We start from the raw sequence: 18,709 nt of genomic DNA on the forward strand, positions 1-18,709 counted from the left end.
AAGCCTGCATGCCTTGTTGATAATCCAGGCACTATTCACTCAGTTTTAAACGTCTTCAGTTCCCTAAAACTATCGTCTTCATCAATGAAACGTTGGTCACTGCTGTTTTCAACACTTCCTGAGGAGTCTCGATGCCACCCCTGCTACTCGCCCTCCTCCTTGGCGACGTCAACTCAAGCACGTGGTTTTGTTATTGCAGGAAGTGAAGATGGCGGCGCAGTCGTTGCTATCCGAGTCTGCGCTCGGATGGTCTATTTTCACCTTTGTACTTTTGGTAAGCAATCATAAAGTTATACCACCGTGTCATCGAGTGAGGGACGTTAACTAATTGGTTTGTGACGTTCCGGCAGTAGTTGGGTAGCTTAGTTAATGTGCTACTGGCTCGAAATAGCTAAGCTAAGTCAGTTAACGTCATTAGCTTTGGTTTCGTTTTAGCTAGCCCATCACACGGACCCCCATACAGACAAGCGCCTCATTGTACGCGACTTTAAATGCAGTGTGTGGTACAATTTCATACAATTAGAAAAACACTCGCCTTGTTCTCTTACCAAAAATACCACCAACCTACATCTTGAACTGTGGGCGGATAGTCGTACTTCTTATGCAAAAGATAAACTCACTAGGCCAGTTTTGGGGACACTTGGGAACACTGAAATTAAATGAAGAACAACTAACTGCACCCAACAGCACGTCTGGCACATACATAATCGTACCTACATGTGGCCTTACACATTTTGGTGTCAAGTTTACCTGTTATGGAGTGGAGAGTAGCATTACGTCTGTTCAGGTGTGATAATGCGACGGTTATAGTTGTTTAGCAACACACACAAGGCTTTAACGACACTTTTCTGGAATTATGGTGTGCTGGGTAATAAGTAAGATGGATTGAAATACACGGACAGTAAACGCCACAACCGATCAACATGTAGGCCTAAATGTGTTTTGGTAAACACGACACCAAACGCTGCTTTCCACCACAGACACACTCGACTATGGATATTTTCCTGGCTGTGTAATAGGGCCCTAGTTTAATCTAGCTTTCTAATCTTTCTGTGAGTCACATCATTTTTGGCACATTTAGATGTCATGGCTTTAGTGTTAACGTTACATGTTATAGCTAAATACTAGCCAGCAAGTTGGTCAGCCGCACGTAATCTGCTACCTATTAGCTCACAATCTCACATTAGCTTAGCTGTCATGCTATGGTTCAGAGTCACATGACTAACATGAGTTGTCAGAGATAGTTGTCAAGATACTTTCGAGTCAGGTTTGGTAACTATCGAATTCTTCTCTTGGCCTGTGCGCCACTAGCTTCCCTGAATTGACCCCATTTTGTTGTGGATCTAATTTGGATGCAAAGCCCGTGTCATTACCTGGCAAAACAAGCAGCCAGAGGCTTAAGTCTGTGGGCCTTTAATTGATCCTGTCTGTGAATGGCAGCCCTTGATCTGAAGGGACTGGTTTTAGCAGTGTCCTCACTGCTTACAGCATGTGTGCCTGGAATATGACCTTGTCATTTTGCAACTCTTCTGTCTAATGAGTCTTCTGCCCATTACACAACAACCCCTCTCTTTGATGTCTGTTTAATATTACGATGTAGCAGAATAAATTAGCAAATCCATCAATCAAGTGAAGAATCTTTAAAATAGCCCAATTAAATAATGATCTTACCAAATAGGCAGATTAATCCCACTACAATTAAAAAGTCAACCTTGCTGTTTATAATTATTATTCCCTCTCAAGCCTTAATACTTTTAGTGAGTCTGTGTTGAATCATATCCTGAAAGAGGATGAGGTGGGGGAGCGCAGCTGGGTGTAATCTTGTAGTCAGGTCCACAGGGCTCTCACTTATCCCCAGTATATAATTTCCCACTTGATCTCTTCTTTCCGTTACTAGTTTTGTTGAAGCAGTTCTTTTTTGGAGCTAACAACAGTTACACTTCGTAGTGCAGATCAATGGATACTTGTGTTTTTTATTGAGAACTTTATTGGCCTAAATTGGTATCTTTTTTTGCTAACCCAATATAGAAAGCAGCTGATTATGTACCACAAGATACACTGTAGGCATAAACAAACATTTCACACTGTAGTTAACATGCATTTTTGTCTCGTGCTATAATCACAGATTGTCAACCCTTTTATGAAGCCCTCTGGCAATAAATTTGAAATTGATCTACCTAGGCCATCCCATGACTATTTCTCCTACCCCGTTCCTTATCTTTACTTTTCCTTGTGATGGAGTCATTCTTCATTAAACTAATTGGATTATAAATTTCCCCTGTATTGTTTTAACGATTCCCTTCTTTTTTAGGTGATCCTTGCTTTCTGTTGGGTCTACATCCGAAAATTCCAAAGTCGTCAGGAGAGTGAAGTTGTTTCAACTATCACAGCAATATGTGCACTGGCAATTGCTTTGATAACTTCTGCACTTCTGCCTGTGGATATATTCCTTGTTTCATTCATGAAGTATCCCAATGGTACCTACAAGGTTAGTATCAATTCTGCTAACAATTACAGCCATGTGGCCCATGTAAAATCAATTTAAGAAATACTGAGGAGTTTTCCTGAGGCAGCTCTTAACTTGTTTGCTTTGTAATTTCGCTGAAATAGACCGCGTGTTCATTGTTTTGGCCTAGTCTAAAAGCTGAATACATTTCTTGGCTCATAAAGTCTTTGCCAATTCACTTTCTATAGTCTATTTTACTGTTGCATTGTTTGTATCCATTTTGGTGTGTGATGACCTCTTCATTTGAACGACAGGTGATGTTGCATGGGGTTGTGAGTAGTGAGGGAATGCTGAGTAGGGCTGAACAATTAATCAAAATTTTATCGAAATCGCAATATGGCCTACTGCAATTTTCGAATCGCAGGAGGCGCAATATTTGTTAAAGGCGAAATGTGTGTCAAAATACCATTTTAAATTAAATATTACAGACTTAAGAAAACATCTTTGTTTGGTACAGATCCCCGCAAAAATCACACCATCATCATTTTAATACGTTTTTCAATGAAAATGAGAATAATGATGTAAAAATTATCATTCCCTCTAATAATATCGCAAATCATATCGCAATTGCAGTATCAGTCAAAATAATCGCAGTTAGATATTTTTTCAAAATCGTTCAGCCCTAATGCTGAGTGGCACGTGTTTTTCCGTACCACTTAGTCGTGGCCATCCATTATACATTAGCTGATCTGAAACATAATCCCTCACCCCCCTAACAAAACATGATTCCTTCCTAATTTCACAACACTTGATTCAAATCAATTGTAGTGGTCAGGGGACCTGAGATGAGCTGGTGCACATTTTACTGAAATTTGACCAGTGTAAGTAAAAGTGAGTGAAAGGAATAGAAACATTTATCATTTAGTCTCCAATGGCGAGGGTCATATGAGCTCGTTTCAGAGAAATGAGAATCACGACAGGGCAAAAATTGAGATAAATGACACAAAAATGTACTTTTAGGCTGTTATTCAGCAAAAGTAGATATTTTATTTTGTAATTAAGTGTTTTTTGATTTCCCTTTAAGGGGGGATTACATACATAAGAGCAGTACAATAATACAGATTGCATTTCACCCTCCACCCACCTCCCGTATACCATCCCTCCCTCCATGGGACACCCAAAACAGAGAGATCAGATCGTAAAAATAAAAATATTTAGTTAAATGTGAAATAATCAGGATTAAAATAATGGATACATACAAAGTAAATTGCAATTATAGGAAAAGGAGTGAAAATAAAGAGAGCAAAAAGAAACACAAGCACACGATAGCAAGTTTTTAAGTAGAAAAGTAGATATTTTAATAAGATTTACCATTTTTCTGTTGGTTCATCAGTTTGAATATATGATTCTAAAGATGGAGGCAAATGCTATTTTATGACAGTCAAATACCTGTGTTAAGCAACTAGAGTTATGAATAAAAGTACATTTTAATATACTGTAGATATGACAGCTTTGACTTTTCCCCCCAGTGCGTCTCAGTTTTGCATCATCCTGTGTTTATGTCTGAATTCTGTTTTTAACCCAGATGCTGTGTTTCTATCTGTGTTTTAACATGTAAACAAGGCAGTCAGAGCACTGCAATATCCCACATGCTCGCCAATACTTAAGCACTTGTGATTAATTGTGGCCTCTTCACAGCCAGTAGACCTACCTTTTTCCACTGCAGGGTCATTGATTAATTCGTTAAGGCCCCCCAGTATATTCTATTTTTTATTTCATGGCTCTGTCCTAAATGGTTGCAAGGATATGGTGAACAGACAATAAATGACAGAATCAATACAGTATACCTCCCTTTGCCTCCCCTACTTTATACCCATTTTGTTTTTTATCTTGAGCTTTGATCTGATTAATTTGTTTTTCCCATTGATCTGCCAATGCCTGTCCTGTTGTACTAATCTCTAATTTGCATACTGGTCTTTCCATTTCTCAAATTCAGGAATGGGCAGCAAACAATGAGACAAGAGGGCAAATTGAAGACACCGTGTTGTATGGATATTATAGTAAGTGCATTTTCTTCAAACTTGTCCACCTGGATACACATAAGAAACAAAACGTATATTTGTTGAGAAAAATCTTTACTCATGAGAATTAGGCTATGTAATGCAGAACTTTGAACAAGTTAATACTAATAATAAAGGGCCTGCATCAAGATGGCACCAATCTATGGCAACACACTACGAGCTACTCTCTTGTGTGTACTGCACTACTATCTGCCTAGGGGAGAAAGCCAGGGCACAAGCCTTTCATCGGAATATTGGCTGTATTTTTAATGCAAATGACAATAAAACTTGAACTTGAACTTGTACTGATGCTGTTTGAATTGGCAATGGTATTGTTTGGATATTTTTTGTTGCCTTTTATCGTTTTACTATCAATAATTGGCAATGCACTACATCGTTCTCCTTCAACGTCGACTCTGTCTCCCCTTGGCAATTGATGGTTACATCACATGCAAATGGTGCTTCCAACCATTTGTGAGATCTAGAGAAGGACCATTTCCATTTTAATAACATCTGGTTTGATGTTGCTTGATGTTTGATGCTTGATGTTGTTTTTATGCTTGGCAGAAGTGCTGGCAAGCATCTAGATGTTGTTTTTTTCTGTAAGTGACATTTTGTCATATGGTCAATATTAAACTGCAAATGTCTGAATTGACGGTGGTAGTAAGCTTTAGGGGCCAGCTTATGTCCTGTTTGATTAGTTTAACTCATGTGCTTGAACCTGTGGTGGTAACCCTGGTGCTGCTGATGCTACTGATTGACTACTTGGGAAATAGATACCGTCAGTGAGGTAGCACCCCATTGTGTCGTATAGCAAAGGATGTGGTTTATATACCTTTTTAAGGGGTCACGTTTGTTAGTAAAGGTTTTATTTTGTAGGTTGTGTCTGGAAGTCATATTTTTGTTTTAGCTGGCTTGACACTGGTCCATTTTGTATATTTTGGGGATTGTAAGCATATTTGGTGGACTATCTAATGAAGTAAACACTTCAATATAGTAAGGATGTTTTTGTTTTCTGTAGGCTAAGTAGAGTCGCTGGTGAAAAATAGCCTTGTCTGTTTAGATTTGCAAGACTGTAAGGTAATGACATGTAACATATTTCTATGCCAAACCTTCTGCTGCCTCAATTAAAGTGTTAAAAAAATTAGAGGTGTTGTCCGTATCTATGACCATCTTATAAACACTCATAATTGTTACATTACTTGCCAAGACAGTCACAGCTAACACACATTTAACTAGCACCAAGCTGGTTTTCACTTGTTTAGCTGTAGAAACTGTGTTGTGGTTAGACTATAGTGCAGGACCTTGAGGAATTACACTGAGTGTACAAAATATCAATGACAACTTCCTCATATTGAGTTGCTGGCCCCTTTTGCACAATCCACACCATAATTGTCTCAAAGCTTAAAAATTCTTAACTAACTCGTCTGCTTCTCTTCATCTACACCTCCTCCTTGGTGATTGGTATAGATTTAATAAGGAAAATCACTTTTACCTGGATTCACCTCATCAGTGTACTTCATGAAAAGAGTAAATGTCCCTAATATTTTGTACATTCAATGTAGATTATGTTTGTCCATTGTAGGTAAATGGAATGAAGATGACTCTATTATTAAGAAACCTTTGGTAAACCAGCCTTAGACTGGATATTAGACTGGTGAACAGTGGAATAAAGGCAGATGAATTCCAAATTCCACTTTGAGGGTGAACATCAGGTCAAGTTGTTATGCAACTGTATAAATTTGTTGTTAGTATTACTACATCTGTTTCACAGATGCTATAAAACTTAATTAAAACCTCACCTAATTATAACCTTTGTGTTCTTGATGGTACTGTGCTCCATGTTTTCTATGCTTTTGTGAAGGGGTTCACTTCTTCTGTGGGACAATCTGTAGTGTCAGATATTCAGTTGATAACTTTGGCCTATAAATTCCTAATCCAATGATATCATTTGAAACTAAATGTCTTTGTGATCACCATATTATGGGGTGACTGAGTTGGCTCTCTTTTGACTATAGCAAATTCAGTCATGCCAAAGACACTAGATCACAAGTTTTCTAACAGATGCTGGCTTTAAGTGCCTGTCAGCAACACTGTTCTGTACCGTCTGTTCAGAAATGCCAAACTCAGGGAAGACAAGCTGTCTCCCTGCCAGCCAGCCCAATCAAAGAAACCACTTCCATTGGCATAATGATATCAGAAAATTGGCTTTCACAGGCAAGGTACCCTGCACGTGAATCTGGCATTCAGCAGGCCACAGTATTTTGTCCCCTGGACACACAAATATGATTTCGTACACAAGATTGATTTACTGTGTCACTATTGAGGGTTTGGACTAGACGTACCCTTAAAGGGAAACTTTGCTTAATAGGGACTTAAAAATGAATAATTCAGTAGGCTTAGTCTTGAATGTAGAGCTGTGTCCTATCAGCAATTTAATTAATTTAATGGCCAAACTGCCTGGAAACCACATTCATGGTGCAACAGTTATACTCAAGAAATGTGTCATACATCAAAGAAAAAGCTTATACAGTGGGTAATAGTAATTTGTAGGGCTTTAGTCCTATATCGCTATCTGTTTAGAAATTCAAAGAAGAAATCTTGTTAGATCATGCTCTCTGTAATTGTATTGACTGGCTACCAAAGGTTGAGCTGTACATAATGCAGGTAGCACCTCAAAGGCCATAAGGCTCATGCTACCCCTTTTATACAATCTTCTTCCAGACAAAAGCTTTGATTTGATATTGTTTGTTTAAAGGCTAACATAATCCAGATATAGGCCTAGTCTGTTCATGTCACTCACAGAATAAAGGAAAAGGCAAGTTTATTTTTTTCATTTGTTACGCAGCTAAAATATCTCAGGAAGACCATGAGCAACAGTGCACTGTAGGAGGCAGGAGAGGAGTTGGGGGGAAGCTTGAAAGAGCATGCTACTTGCCTCAAGCATATATCCATGTGATCATAGCTCTGGGAGTGTGTGGTGGGGAATGATCTGCTTGCAAATTTGTTGTGCTTGTAACCTTTGGCTGTTGATCGGGAAGGTTCAGAGCTCGTAAATACACCCTATGGAGCCGAACATACAAAAATCAGAGGCTTATTTTTTTGTGTTATATTGTGTTTAGTCCCCTAAGCATTATGTTTGGAATAAAGGCGCAATGCCTTTTTAATATCACAGACTGGAAATTCAAGCTTAAAAGTGTTGAATATTGACCCATAGTTTATTATGTGATGTGTTCCTCAGCCCATCCCACTCCTTGCTCTGATAGGATTTGAAGCTGTCTTCTGTTGTCACCATCAACCTGACATTAGCTTAGGTGACAACATTTTGTGATATTGTCATATATCGATTACTTTTACTCTTTTGTACTAGTCAAATCTGACCAGCAGCTTATTCAAAGTGAAAAACTTTGCATGCTGTGAGATGTTTTAGAGACAATTTACTATGCTCTGTAATTGAGTTTATTGTAAGTCAAAAGGAATCCATGATACATTTCTGTGTACCTCTGTAGTGGATAGTTGGTTGTGAAGATGATGGTAATAGGAGTAATATGTGATCAGGTCTGAGAAAACTGACTTTTTATTGAAGGTTGCAGTAATAGGCTAAATTCAGTTTGGCTGTAGATTTCATTATCCTAGTGTGGAACGTTATATATTTAGGACTGTTTCCTCCCTTTTTCAGGGGCATTACTTTTTTATTTGCCAGTAGGTGGAGACCAAGCTCCATGTGTATCACATACTCAGCTTCCTTCCAAATCTAACCTTTAAAGTAGGATTTTATTTTAAGGCAGTATTTGACAACCTTGTCCATTTGTCTCTTTACGAATGGAATAATTACAGGGCTGACACACAGATTTCCTATTTCCTCCACTGGAGCATGTTTTTTCTCCAAGTCAGATTGATTTGTTTTCAGTAGTGATCACAGTTAACAAGCATGTGTATGTCCAGTGACTTCTAAAGAAATCATTATAAATCTTGACTATTATTACTTCCTACTTGATGTCTGAAATAACTTGATGGCCTTACACAGTTGTTATTTGATGTGTCCCACTTAGTTGTTGGCTGGTAAATATATGGTTCTCTTTTGGACATTTGTTTAATCAAACCTATAGTTGACAGTGCCAACATTTACGCAGTAGTTTTTAATCCACTTCCTTGCTGAATAGTTAGCCTGTGTAGTTTCACCAGAGGTGTGTTGGTCAGATGAATATGTCTCCCCTTCTCATGGTGGGGGAATTATAATATTCCACAATTCCATTGTTATGCAGACTACTTTCTTAGTCTTGTATAGTGTTGTATGTGTGTGTTATTGGTTTGGAATCCGCAAAATTAATCTGAATCAATGGGATCGGATGACATTCTGATCTTAATAGGTTATATTGTGACCTGTTTTTCATTATATGTGTATTCATGTCATTATAACCTGTTGATGGTGATGAGGAATCTCACAGGTCAGTCTTTGAACACTGTAGCCATGACTCAGGCTTTGTTTCATGATGGCTACAATATAGACTACACCATGCTCAACATATTAAGTAGGCTAAGTGAATGCATTTTAACTATTTTACATTTTAAACAGATGTGCAATGTGCACCTACCTATGGATTCATGAATATCTGTACCTAATTGCATTAAAAATCACTCTACAGCTAAAGCATATATAAACTATATTATGATGGTCCATGATAATATTTTAACCTCATCCATTTTTGTGATTTTTAAGAAGTATATTTTCGTCTTGGCAATTATTGATAACAAGAGTGTGAACAAAAGCCTGAACACCAGTGATGAACAAATTCCATAACAGCCGATGTCAGACTGTGACAGTTATGGAGATATGCATGGCAAAAAGTGAAAATGCTCTATCAAAGTGAAATTGTATTTAAAGCGTATGGAGAGAATAAACCCTGCGTAGTTGTTCATGAATTCTGAGACAGTGTGATATATGGTACTATGTACCTTTTAACCTGACAAAGGGGATGAATGTTTGTAATTGAAGCATCTTCTTCCTTTTAGAGTTGGGATAGCTTTTTCTGATCTTTGATGAACTCTTAAGTTTGAAAGCCTAGCCTTTCAATTTAAGGCTTCCGTCCATTTATACATTTCCTTGGACTGCTCAGTACTTCAAAGCAGTGGTGCATGAGACCCTTAAGCAACAGGGCAAAATACCCCTGGGCCCTTTAAATAAATCATTGGCTTTCCTTCTTGTTGAAGGAGTGTCATTTTGTTGAAGAGAAGCTAGAGGATGCGATCTTCTAGTAAACGATGTGCAAGCAGGAGATTTTTTTGTGGTCCTTGTCCACCTACATGTGCTGACTGAATTTTATTGTGAAGTGCTAGCCTAGTTCTTATTTTAAGAGGATTGCTGAAAACATTGACAGATTGCACATTTATTGTGTAGGGCAGCTTTGTGTGATGTAAGGGCCTTGAACGATAGGAACATTGGCCACAGTGCATAAGAAACAATAGGCAGTTTTCCTGCCCCCAGCTGTTTGTGATAACCCCAATCCCATAACTCTTCACTTCTACCTATGTGATGCTGAATGTTCAGACTAAAGGAGAGATTTTAGATAAACTTTTCAAAACTTTACATCATAGACAGCTTCAAGACTGTAAAGTTACCTGTCAATAATCTAAGCCTGTTTTAAAAATGATATTGTATACCAAATCACCTCCATATTTTATTGTAATAGTTTAACCATTTTGGTGTACTATTTCACAATCCATTTTTCTAATGGTGAAACTCAAGGATGGGATGTTTTACAAAAGTTATTGTTCCGTATACCTTGGTTCTGCGGTCACTTCTGCGGTTTTGTGTCAGTGCCTGCTGGTTGTGGCTCTTCCTGGCACAATACAAAATAAATAATAACTGTATCAACTTTATCAGAATAGTTGTTCTTGAATAAAATTAGAAACTATAACCTGCAATAAAATTGAGCATAGTGAAAACTCAGTTTTTGTCTGAAGCAGTAATTACAATCGCTGAAGGAAGCATACTTTTATTTGGAAATGGAATGACTGTCATGCTCAATTTAATGTACTGTTTAATATAACATTTCAAATTCCATGTGGATAAATTAAGCCTCTCCCACTGAGGTTTGATCGCCAACGGCAGATAGCGACATGATTTTCCTGCCATATTCTGCTGAGAAGGAACTCCATGCTAAGTTTTCATGCAGATACCATTAGTCTGCTACAGTACCTGTTGACACCAGTAGTCCACATTAGCGGAAATTGGCTAACGTTTCTTGCTGTGTGTTATCCATTGAGGGCACAGAACAGGAATAAGTCTCCCCAGGTGTTTCAACAATAGATCCGCTGACATCTGCTCTTTCAAGTACTTATTCCTCTGGATCTATTCAAAGAGCTTTCCGGAGATCAAGGTTTGATTTCTGAATCTTTTGTGCAAGTGCAGTGCAAGCCACCGGAGAAGGCTAGCACTGCTATGCAACTTGTCTTCCAGCTACCACCAAGCTAGCTGCAAGCTAGCTTAATTCAGCTAATGTATATCAAAATGAAAGTCATCCCATTCACATCTGCATTCTGAACTGAGGGCGGTGCACCCAGAAGGACACTCTTTTCACTTACACTGTTGCACTCCTAATATGAAATGACCTATTACTAAGCCATCACTGAAATTTAGGATATGTTGATGCTTTCCTTTGAAGAAGTCAGTTGATCATAATAAATTATGAAACAACGCTGTGACAATTATAGCCCTATACTTGTAGGCTAAGATAAATTAAGCACTGTGGTACTCTGGAGATTGATTACTTTTCTCTGGCAGATAAATTTACATTCTTTTGCTTGCATTTTTAGCTAACATTCTAACTGTTTGCACTGAACACACTCTAGTCATGCAGTTCGTAATACTATTCAGTAATTTATACAACTAAACAGACACATAACAGGCTTACCTTGTAAATATATGTTTTATCGACTGCCAGCCTGTCAGAAAGCTAAAAGATGTTTCTAGGTCTTGTCACATGAGTTCTTCGACAAATAATTTGAAAATGTCACCACTTAATGACTAACGTCTCCATTAGGCTACTACACAAGGATCCAATAACAGAAGATGTTTGTAGTGCAAACCAATTTTCTCTTCTCTTATCCTATTACATTTGTCTTCGCCATCAATCCTGGTTTCTTAAGATTTTTTTTTTTTTACAAATGGAAATATATGAAATGGTGTGTTATTCCTTTAAAAGTTTTCCATGAAGTCTGAAGTAAGTACAGTATAGTTGGCCGTAAAATGAAAACACATAGTCTTCACACTTTGGGTGCAATGTCATTGAGTCACTGAGGTGTTCCCTGCGTGCATTCTACAATTCAAGTGTTCTCTCAGCTCAGGGCGAACTCTCCCATGCCTCTCTGCTCACCTGACAGTCCTGATGATATTTAAAATAGGTGCGAGTCAGGCTGGTGCACAGAGGGTTGTACTGGAGCATGGAGGTAATTGTCTAGGCTCCTCACTGATGGGCCTCAGATGTGAGTCATTGAGATTCTTGTCTTTTACCTAGAGTTTAAAAGTTAAAACTCTTAATACTTTTTTACTTTGATATAAGGCTGTCCATCAAACTGCTTTGCACTCTGCAATGTATCTTGAAACTGTCAGATGACATGCTTCGGTAAGCTTATGTGAACTCATGTGAAACTTGACTACAGCAAAATGTAGTCTAGGCCTAACATTTGAATTTTCATTTTCGGAGCCTTGGTTATGCTGTAAATGGAGCTGTAAAAATGCTGTTTGGCATATATGCCGGTCTTCTGGGTCAGGACTCATTTGGTAATGTGGTGCATAAAGATGCTGTCCTCCTACTCACTGGTTCTTCCATATCAACTCACTATTCATGTCCTACATGGGTGCTTCAGGAAATTGATGTGGCTCTGCCTCCTACAACAATGGACAAAGAGCTCTGTGGAGTCTCAGTCTGTGTCCTACTGGGGAAATGGTGGCTTCTTTTCAACCAGAAAACCGTGCCACTGAACTATGAAGTTAAACAAAGTGATAAGGCAGCCTTCAACAACTCTTTTGCATTTTTTGCAGTTCCCTAAAGACAAAGATCATAAGTGGTATGCACCGATATATCGCCAGAATATTGGTATCGGCAAATATTATTTTTACTTCCTATATTTGGTCAATTGTGGAATTGCCATTTGTTTCAAAAATGCCGTAATGGTGCTAAATTAACAACAGAATAAAACTAGCATGATATTTTGTTTAAAAAACACTTGATCATCTTAAGATAGGCATGTCTGAAAAGCAGCATTTGTACTAATATTCTTGCAAAACTGAATATCGGTATCGGTATTGGCTGATATGGGTGGGAAAGTATTGGATATCGGTAAGTTTGGATAATATTTAGAGTGATAAACATAGGTTTTCAGGATATTATTGAAATTAATGATGTCTATTGATTTTGCTTGGCTGGTCTAGAAGGTTTGTCCTGTACTTCTTCGGAGCCTGCACCCCTTTGGTGCATAACTGAATATATGAGGTTGTTGTTATAGTATTGATTTCTATAGTATTGCAAAGAGCAATTGGAGAAATGCTCGTCTCTTTGGGTTATGGGCCCTGAGATTGAAGCCTTGTGAGAATAACATACAATATCACGTTATCAACTGCTGTGAATTATGTTATAATCTGACAAGCCCTGCCCAGGCTAAGAAAGTAATACTCCAGTAGTAGCAGAATGTGCTAATTAACAATTGCATATAATCTGTTGCCAGTCCTGCATTGTTGTTTTCTTGCCAAGAAAAAGTTATTTAAAAAATATTTTAAATGATCTGTATATTCTAGAAGGGAGATGGCAACAAATTGGGTATCACCTAGGTTTCTTTAATGCATTGAACTTTTAAGTGGTGTTTCACTTTATTATAACATGCATATCATAAGAACTCTTGAGCTTTCAACAATTACGCTTTCCTGGTAATCAGTACAGTAATGATATTAGTCCCTTAGTTTTGTTTTCCTTCAGTTTGGCTGGAAATCAGTTGGCTTATGTTTTTTTTTATAAAGCAGATTGATCCAATTTTTTTTTCTGTGTTGTGCCATCATTTGTTTTGTTTTTTTTGTTTTTTTTTATAAAGCAAATTGCCAAAGAGAGTTGGTGGGAAAGGAATCTTGAATCCCACTGGTAACTGTGAGCTTTACAACTAACTAAGTCACACCAAGTAAATGTTTTGTACCAAAGTATAATATTGTTAAGATATATATTCTGCTGCTAATAGTCAAATTACGCTATGAAATACATTTTGGGAACCTACTTTACAGCCATGTTTGCACTTTTACTCAGCTAATGCCTAGACCTGTACCTTTTCTTCTCAAATATCCCTGTTAAGGTTTGGTATAGGCTATGCCAGTGAATTTGTGTGGAATTGAAGGATGGAAGCGACACCATATGAGTGTGGTGACAGATTATTTTCTTTGTCACAGGCCCCCAAAAATGGTGCCTCCCATAATGTTTTCAGGAAATGAGAGTGCAAGCTTGTACTGCCATACCTTTCAGCAACAGAAGTGTCTGTGCAGACACAGATATTTTCATCAGTCTCTGGAGTCCTTTGTCAGAGACAGTGGTTCTTTGGGAAGTCTCCCCTGGCATTTAATTTTCACGTAAAATGTAATACATTTTAGCTGTCTGCGAGGGACAGGAGTCCGGGTGCTGATGCCCTTGTGGAGGGCCACAGTAAGGTGAGGACAAGGGTCTAATGTTTCTCATTAAGCCTGACTGTGAACACTGTGCTGGGATTGAAACTGCTGGTCTGAATGCTAGTTGGTAAACACTCCCTCTGCAATTGCTACAAATAATACTTGAAGCATAAATAGGGAAGTACCTATTTCCCGAGTATGGCAGCATGTTTGTCTTCGTTTGTATGTGCTTTTGTTGGAGATGTGCTCACATTGTGTCCCCACCTGGCACACCCCTGGTAGATGGTATGCTTTTATCCCCCCCACCCCCCAAAACCTCCAAAAATCTTTTTTTTTGCTTCCTCCAGGAATAAATTGGAGTAGTATAAGAACACAAGAACTATGTGGAGGGTTGAGGTAGGACATTTAATTATTTAGTCCTCTCCTCTCTGTCAGGGGGATAAATGTGCTAAACTTTTATCCCTGGTCAGGCGTTCTTCCAGTAGAAGATCTGCTTAGAGAGTAATGGATGATCCACAGAAATGCAGTATGACCTATTCCCTCAGTATGTTAATATTCATGGTGTTATGATTAATATTACCCATTGCTTTAACCCACAAGCATATGCCACTGGCTGCATACTGTGCATGGCTTGCATTTATAGGCTTCTGGCGTCATCCTAAACTCAGTTTGTCTGGCTGTAAATGAGTGTAAATGGATACCTTAGTGGAGCAATGAGCATGTATTTATTGAAACTAATGCCCTGTCACAATCACAGCTGGTGAAAAGCAAGCCTCTAAACCACTGACATTCATTTGTCTCTGGCAGTGAGAGCAGTTTGTGAGATATACTCTATTTCACAAGAGGGAATGTTTGTACTTGATACATGTGGATGCTTGAGGCCATGAGCTCTGGAGGATCAATTCTGGACTGATACAGACAAGTTGTCTTCCACATGTTGGCTGAGGTGTTGAAGTGTTTCAGTGACTTCACTGCTTAAATGATTATCAGGTGCAAATTTTCAATTTGACAACTTGTTGTGGTTGTTTAGTTAATTTTGAATCTATATAAGATGAAAACCTTTTATAGGCTAATTACTGTTGCATTTTCCAGTCCAACAATAACATCTACAGTAACATAGTTTATCTTATTAGAATTGCAGTGATTCCAGCATGTGATTCGTTGTTATTTCTCAATGTTGTGTATCTCTCCTCCATTAATGTGTTGTTATGTTTTCATTTTGCTGCTTAACTGGTATCAATTAAACCAAATCACCACAACCATATCTAACTTTTCTTTTATGTTCGAGCAATCACTGTTATGTGAAATGTGTCTGGTCTGCTGAAGCTGTCTTTTTGCACATTTTTGTTTATTTAGCATCACAATGTGAACAGTGCTAATGAATCACATTATCACCTCGAGGAAGTACACAGTTATGCCAGCCATGTTGCTGAGGCACATCTTTGTGACATGCTTTTCTCTGAGTTATTTTGGGGTTGTATGGGCTGTCTTCACCGACATCCATTTGCTGCAGAAAGAAAAGCCCCCAGCTTGAAATAGCATCTCTCTATTTAAGTGTTTTTGCCTCACCTCCGCTCCATGAATTCCTAATGCTTTTGAGTGTTAGTCTTTTCCCTAAAAGAAGCTGCTTGTACAGGAATAGCCAAACAAATAAAAAAGGCTTGGATCTGAGAATAGCCAGTTCTTTCACCAGGGATTGGTGTATTGCTTGCACTTCGTACAATAGGATGAACACTGGTTTTAGTGAATGAAAGGGTTTTCTGGTGCAGCAGGCTTTTCCCCCTTGCATTGTTCATATTGGAAATATAATTGACCACTACCTGCTTTGCGAGGTTTGCCCAAAGCAGTCGATGCTAAATATGCCAATGGTAGAGGGATAATGTGTTGAAATACAAATGCCCCTCTAATTGAATCAATTGTTCAGTCCACTAGATCGGAATCTGAAGGGAAACGGCAACATTCCCATTGTACTGACAAGCACAGTGGATTTATTAACTAGCCTTTACAGGGCCCAGTCAGAATTAAAAAAATACAGTAAATTCCAATTTGCCTCGTTCTTGTGATTGGATGACTGGACTGATTCCATGGTAGAGAATGTGTCCTGCATCAGTACAGAACCAGCAGAGCCTTTCACATATTGATGTGTACTTTATTATGCCCATACCCTGTACAGTATGTGTCACCATTGTTTAGCCATGCTCATTTCCCTGCTACTGATACCCAATTGTCTGTCTATTTTATCTTGCAAAAATCAATGACAATGAAAGTGAAAACAAACAAACAAGCATGGAACAAAAAAAGGAATGTGCAGGGTTGCTAAGCATTTGAACCTCATATATAAAGATCACTAGATGTCAGAAGTTACAGTACAGAAAAAAAAAATGTGGCACTGATGTTGATATATTTATTTATTTATTTTCTCAAGGACACAATGTACTGGAAATTATACAAAAGTGTCTCTGCTTTAAAGGAAGTATTGGTGGGTGAGTTGAAGGGCTGGTGTGTACATTCTGTTTGTGACAGTGCCAGCCATAGGCTACGCTCAACAACAGAAACTGCATTGTTTGAAGATGTAGCAGTAAATAAACAGTGATGAAATAACATAGCTGTAAAACAAATCTTACCACCATGCTTGCAGTAATTTACCGGATTAGAATTGCGGAGCCAGGGGCAGACTTAGTGATTTGGGGGCCCCAGGCAAAGGCAAGCATAGGGCCCCCTGGATCCCAACCTTCATCCTTTTCAATCTGTCCTTTCTATACATTACTTTCAAGGTGGGGCTTAGCAAAGTACTGTAAAACTTCCAATAATGGCCAGGCCTTTATTTACCTCAACAAAAGTGAACACCAATCCATTATTAGAGACAGGCCATTATTTCTTGTGGCAAGTCCACAATACCCATTATACCTAAAAGTGATATAATTTACTGGTATTCTTCAGTGAGGTTATGGGGAAGTGAGCATAGGAGCCTTTAAAAAACAATGAACACAAAATATGAAACAAAGCACTTTTTGAAAGGTCTTGATAGAAACCTGAACATCTGCTGAAATGTTTCCATGTCATGGGACCTCATAGATGCTCAGCAGTTGTTTTCATGTCAGATGTTGTTTTGTTTTGTTATATTTTGTTTTAATCACTATGGGTCTCTTCTACTTTTACATGCCTCCACTGATTTTTCCATCTGATACTTTAAGGGTAAAACGGCTAACTGGGAATTACACATAAGCCAGTTTTTCAATAACATTCTAATGTAATGCCATAGGCTTTCACAAAGTATTTTTCCCTTGTTGCCTTTGCCTCCCAAAGTAGTAGGATTAAGCTGCCCTAAAGTGCATTCTTAGTATTTGTGGGTAGAAGATTCTTATGAAAAATGACATTTTATAAAGGTCTGTTACTCTTACAAAACAAACTTAACGCAACTGCTCAAAGATTCACACTGACATCCTTAAAAACAAATGAGGGCGTGATAGCCACCCATGTAGTACACACTGAGAATTGCAAGCAACCAAAGGGGTCTTCTCGTCCAGACAACTTAAGATTTGTCAAGTAACAACCTAACTAAAAATACCCCCAAAACAGAGGAGTAAACAGTAGTCATGGTTTGAAAAAGGGGAAACACGTAGTATTGGCTTGTGGAAGAACTTAAATGTGAGGTGTATCCTCACCAACATCTAATATACAACTTGAGCATTGGGTCAACTATTGCTGGTTTCAAGCAGAGAACATAAAGCCTTTGCTCTCACTTGATATCCCAGTTCCTGTCTGCATCCATTTGGAGGCAGATTCTCCATCCTCCTTTTTCTTGAGTGAAAGCGAACCAAAGAAAACCAAGCTCAAAATGGAGAGTTATGGATAAGATTACCAAGATCAATAACACAGGAAATCTGACACCCTCAACAGTGTCAAGCAGCAATGATGTTTTTCAACATTTCATATTGAAATCAACCGTTTCTAGTGCCTGTCCCCTGGGTTGCTAAGTTTTGTCATTGGAAAGTTTTTGGGGAATGGTGTTGTCACAGTGTCTCACATATCCCCACAATGGGTTTAGACTATGTGCCATTGCTGAATGAATTATACATAATAGAGGCTACATAAGAGATTTATTTTCCTTAAACGGCATGTAAAAAGTCACAGACACATTTGACCCTTTGCAACTTCAGTTGGTTAGATGTGTATTCTACATTGCTTTTAGCCTGTCAAATGAAATTTAATAACCTAATGTCAACCTCAAATGAGAGGAATATTGTTGAATGACATTAATTCATGTGCACAGAAAATAACTTAAATTGCAAGTCTGAATCAAGAACATCGGTACACATGCCGGTATTTTGGGGAAATCTGAATACGGATGCATGGAGTCTGAACAGCAGCTTTAGGCTCCTACAGTATTGTACTTGCTTCAAAAACTGTTTCTTGCTTGATTTTTGATTTCAACTCTTTTTTTTGTCTCCCTACAGCACTTTACTCCATCATACTATTCTGTGTCTTCCTGTGGATCCCCTTTGTTTATTTCTACTATGAAGAAAGGGATGATGACTGTGTCAACAAATGCTCGGT

At 38.3% G+C, this 18,709-nt stretch overlaps 1 protein-coding gene across 1 annotated transcript in view; it reads left to right on the forward strand.

Moving 5' to 3' along the window:
* The first annotated feature begins 204 nt into the window (after positions 1-204).
* lmbrd1 (LMBR1 domain containing 1) overlaps positions 205-18,709 on the forward strand; it is an 86,259-nt gene continuing 67,754 nt past the window's right edge. The window contains exons 1-4 of the mRNA XM_071522439.1: positions 205-274; positions 2,312-2,488; positions 4,443-4,506; positions 18,610-18,707. Coding sequence (XP_071378540.1) covers positions 209-274; positions 2,312-2,488; positions 4,443-4,506; positions 18,610-18,707 — 405 coding nt within the window. The 5' untranslated portion in view covers positions 205-208. The remainder of the gene's footprint in view (positions 275-2,311; positions 2,489-4,442; positions 4,507-18,609; positions 18,708-18,709) is intronic.

Source organism: Centroberyx affinis, unplaced genomic scaffold, assembly GCF_046629955.1.
Source record: "Centroberyx affinis isolate AG114_WGS23_722 - 3 ecotype Tasmania unplaced genomic scaffold, CSIRO-AGI_Caff_v1 ptg000987l_1, whole genome shotgun sequence".
NCBI lineage: Eukaryota > Metazoa > Chordata > Actinopteri > Beryciformes > Berycidae > Centroberyx > Centroberyx affinis.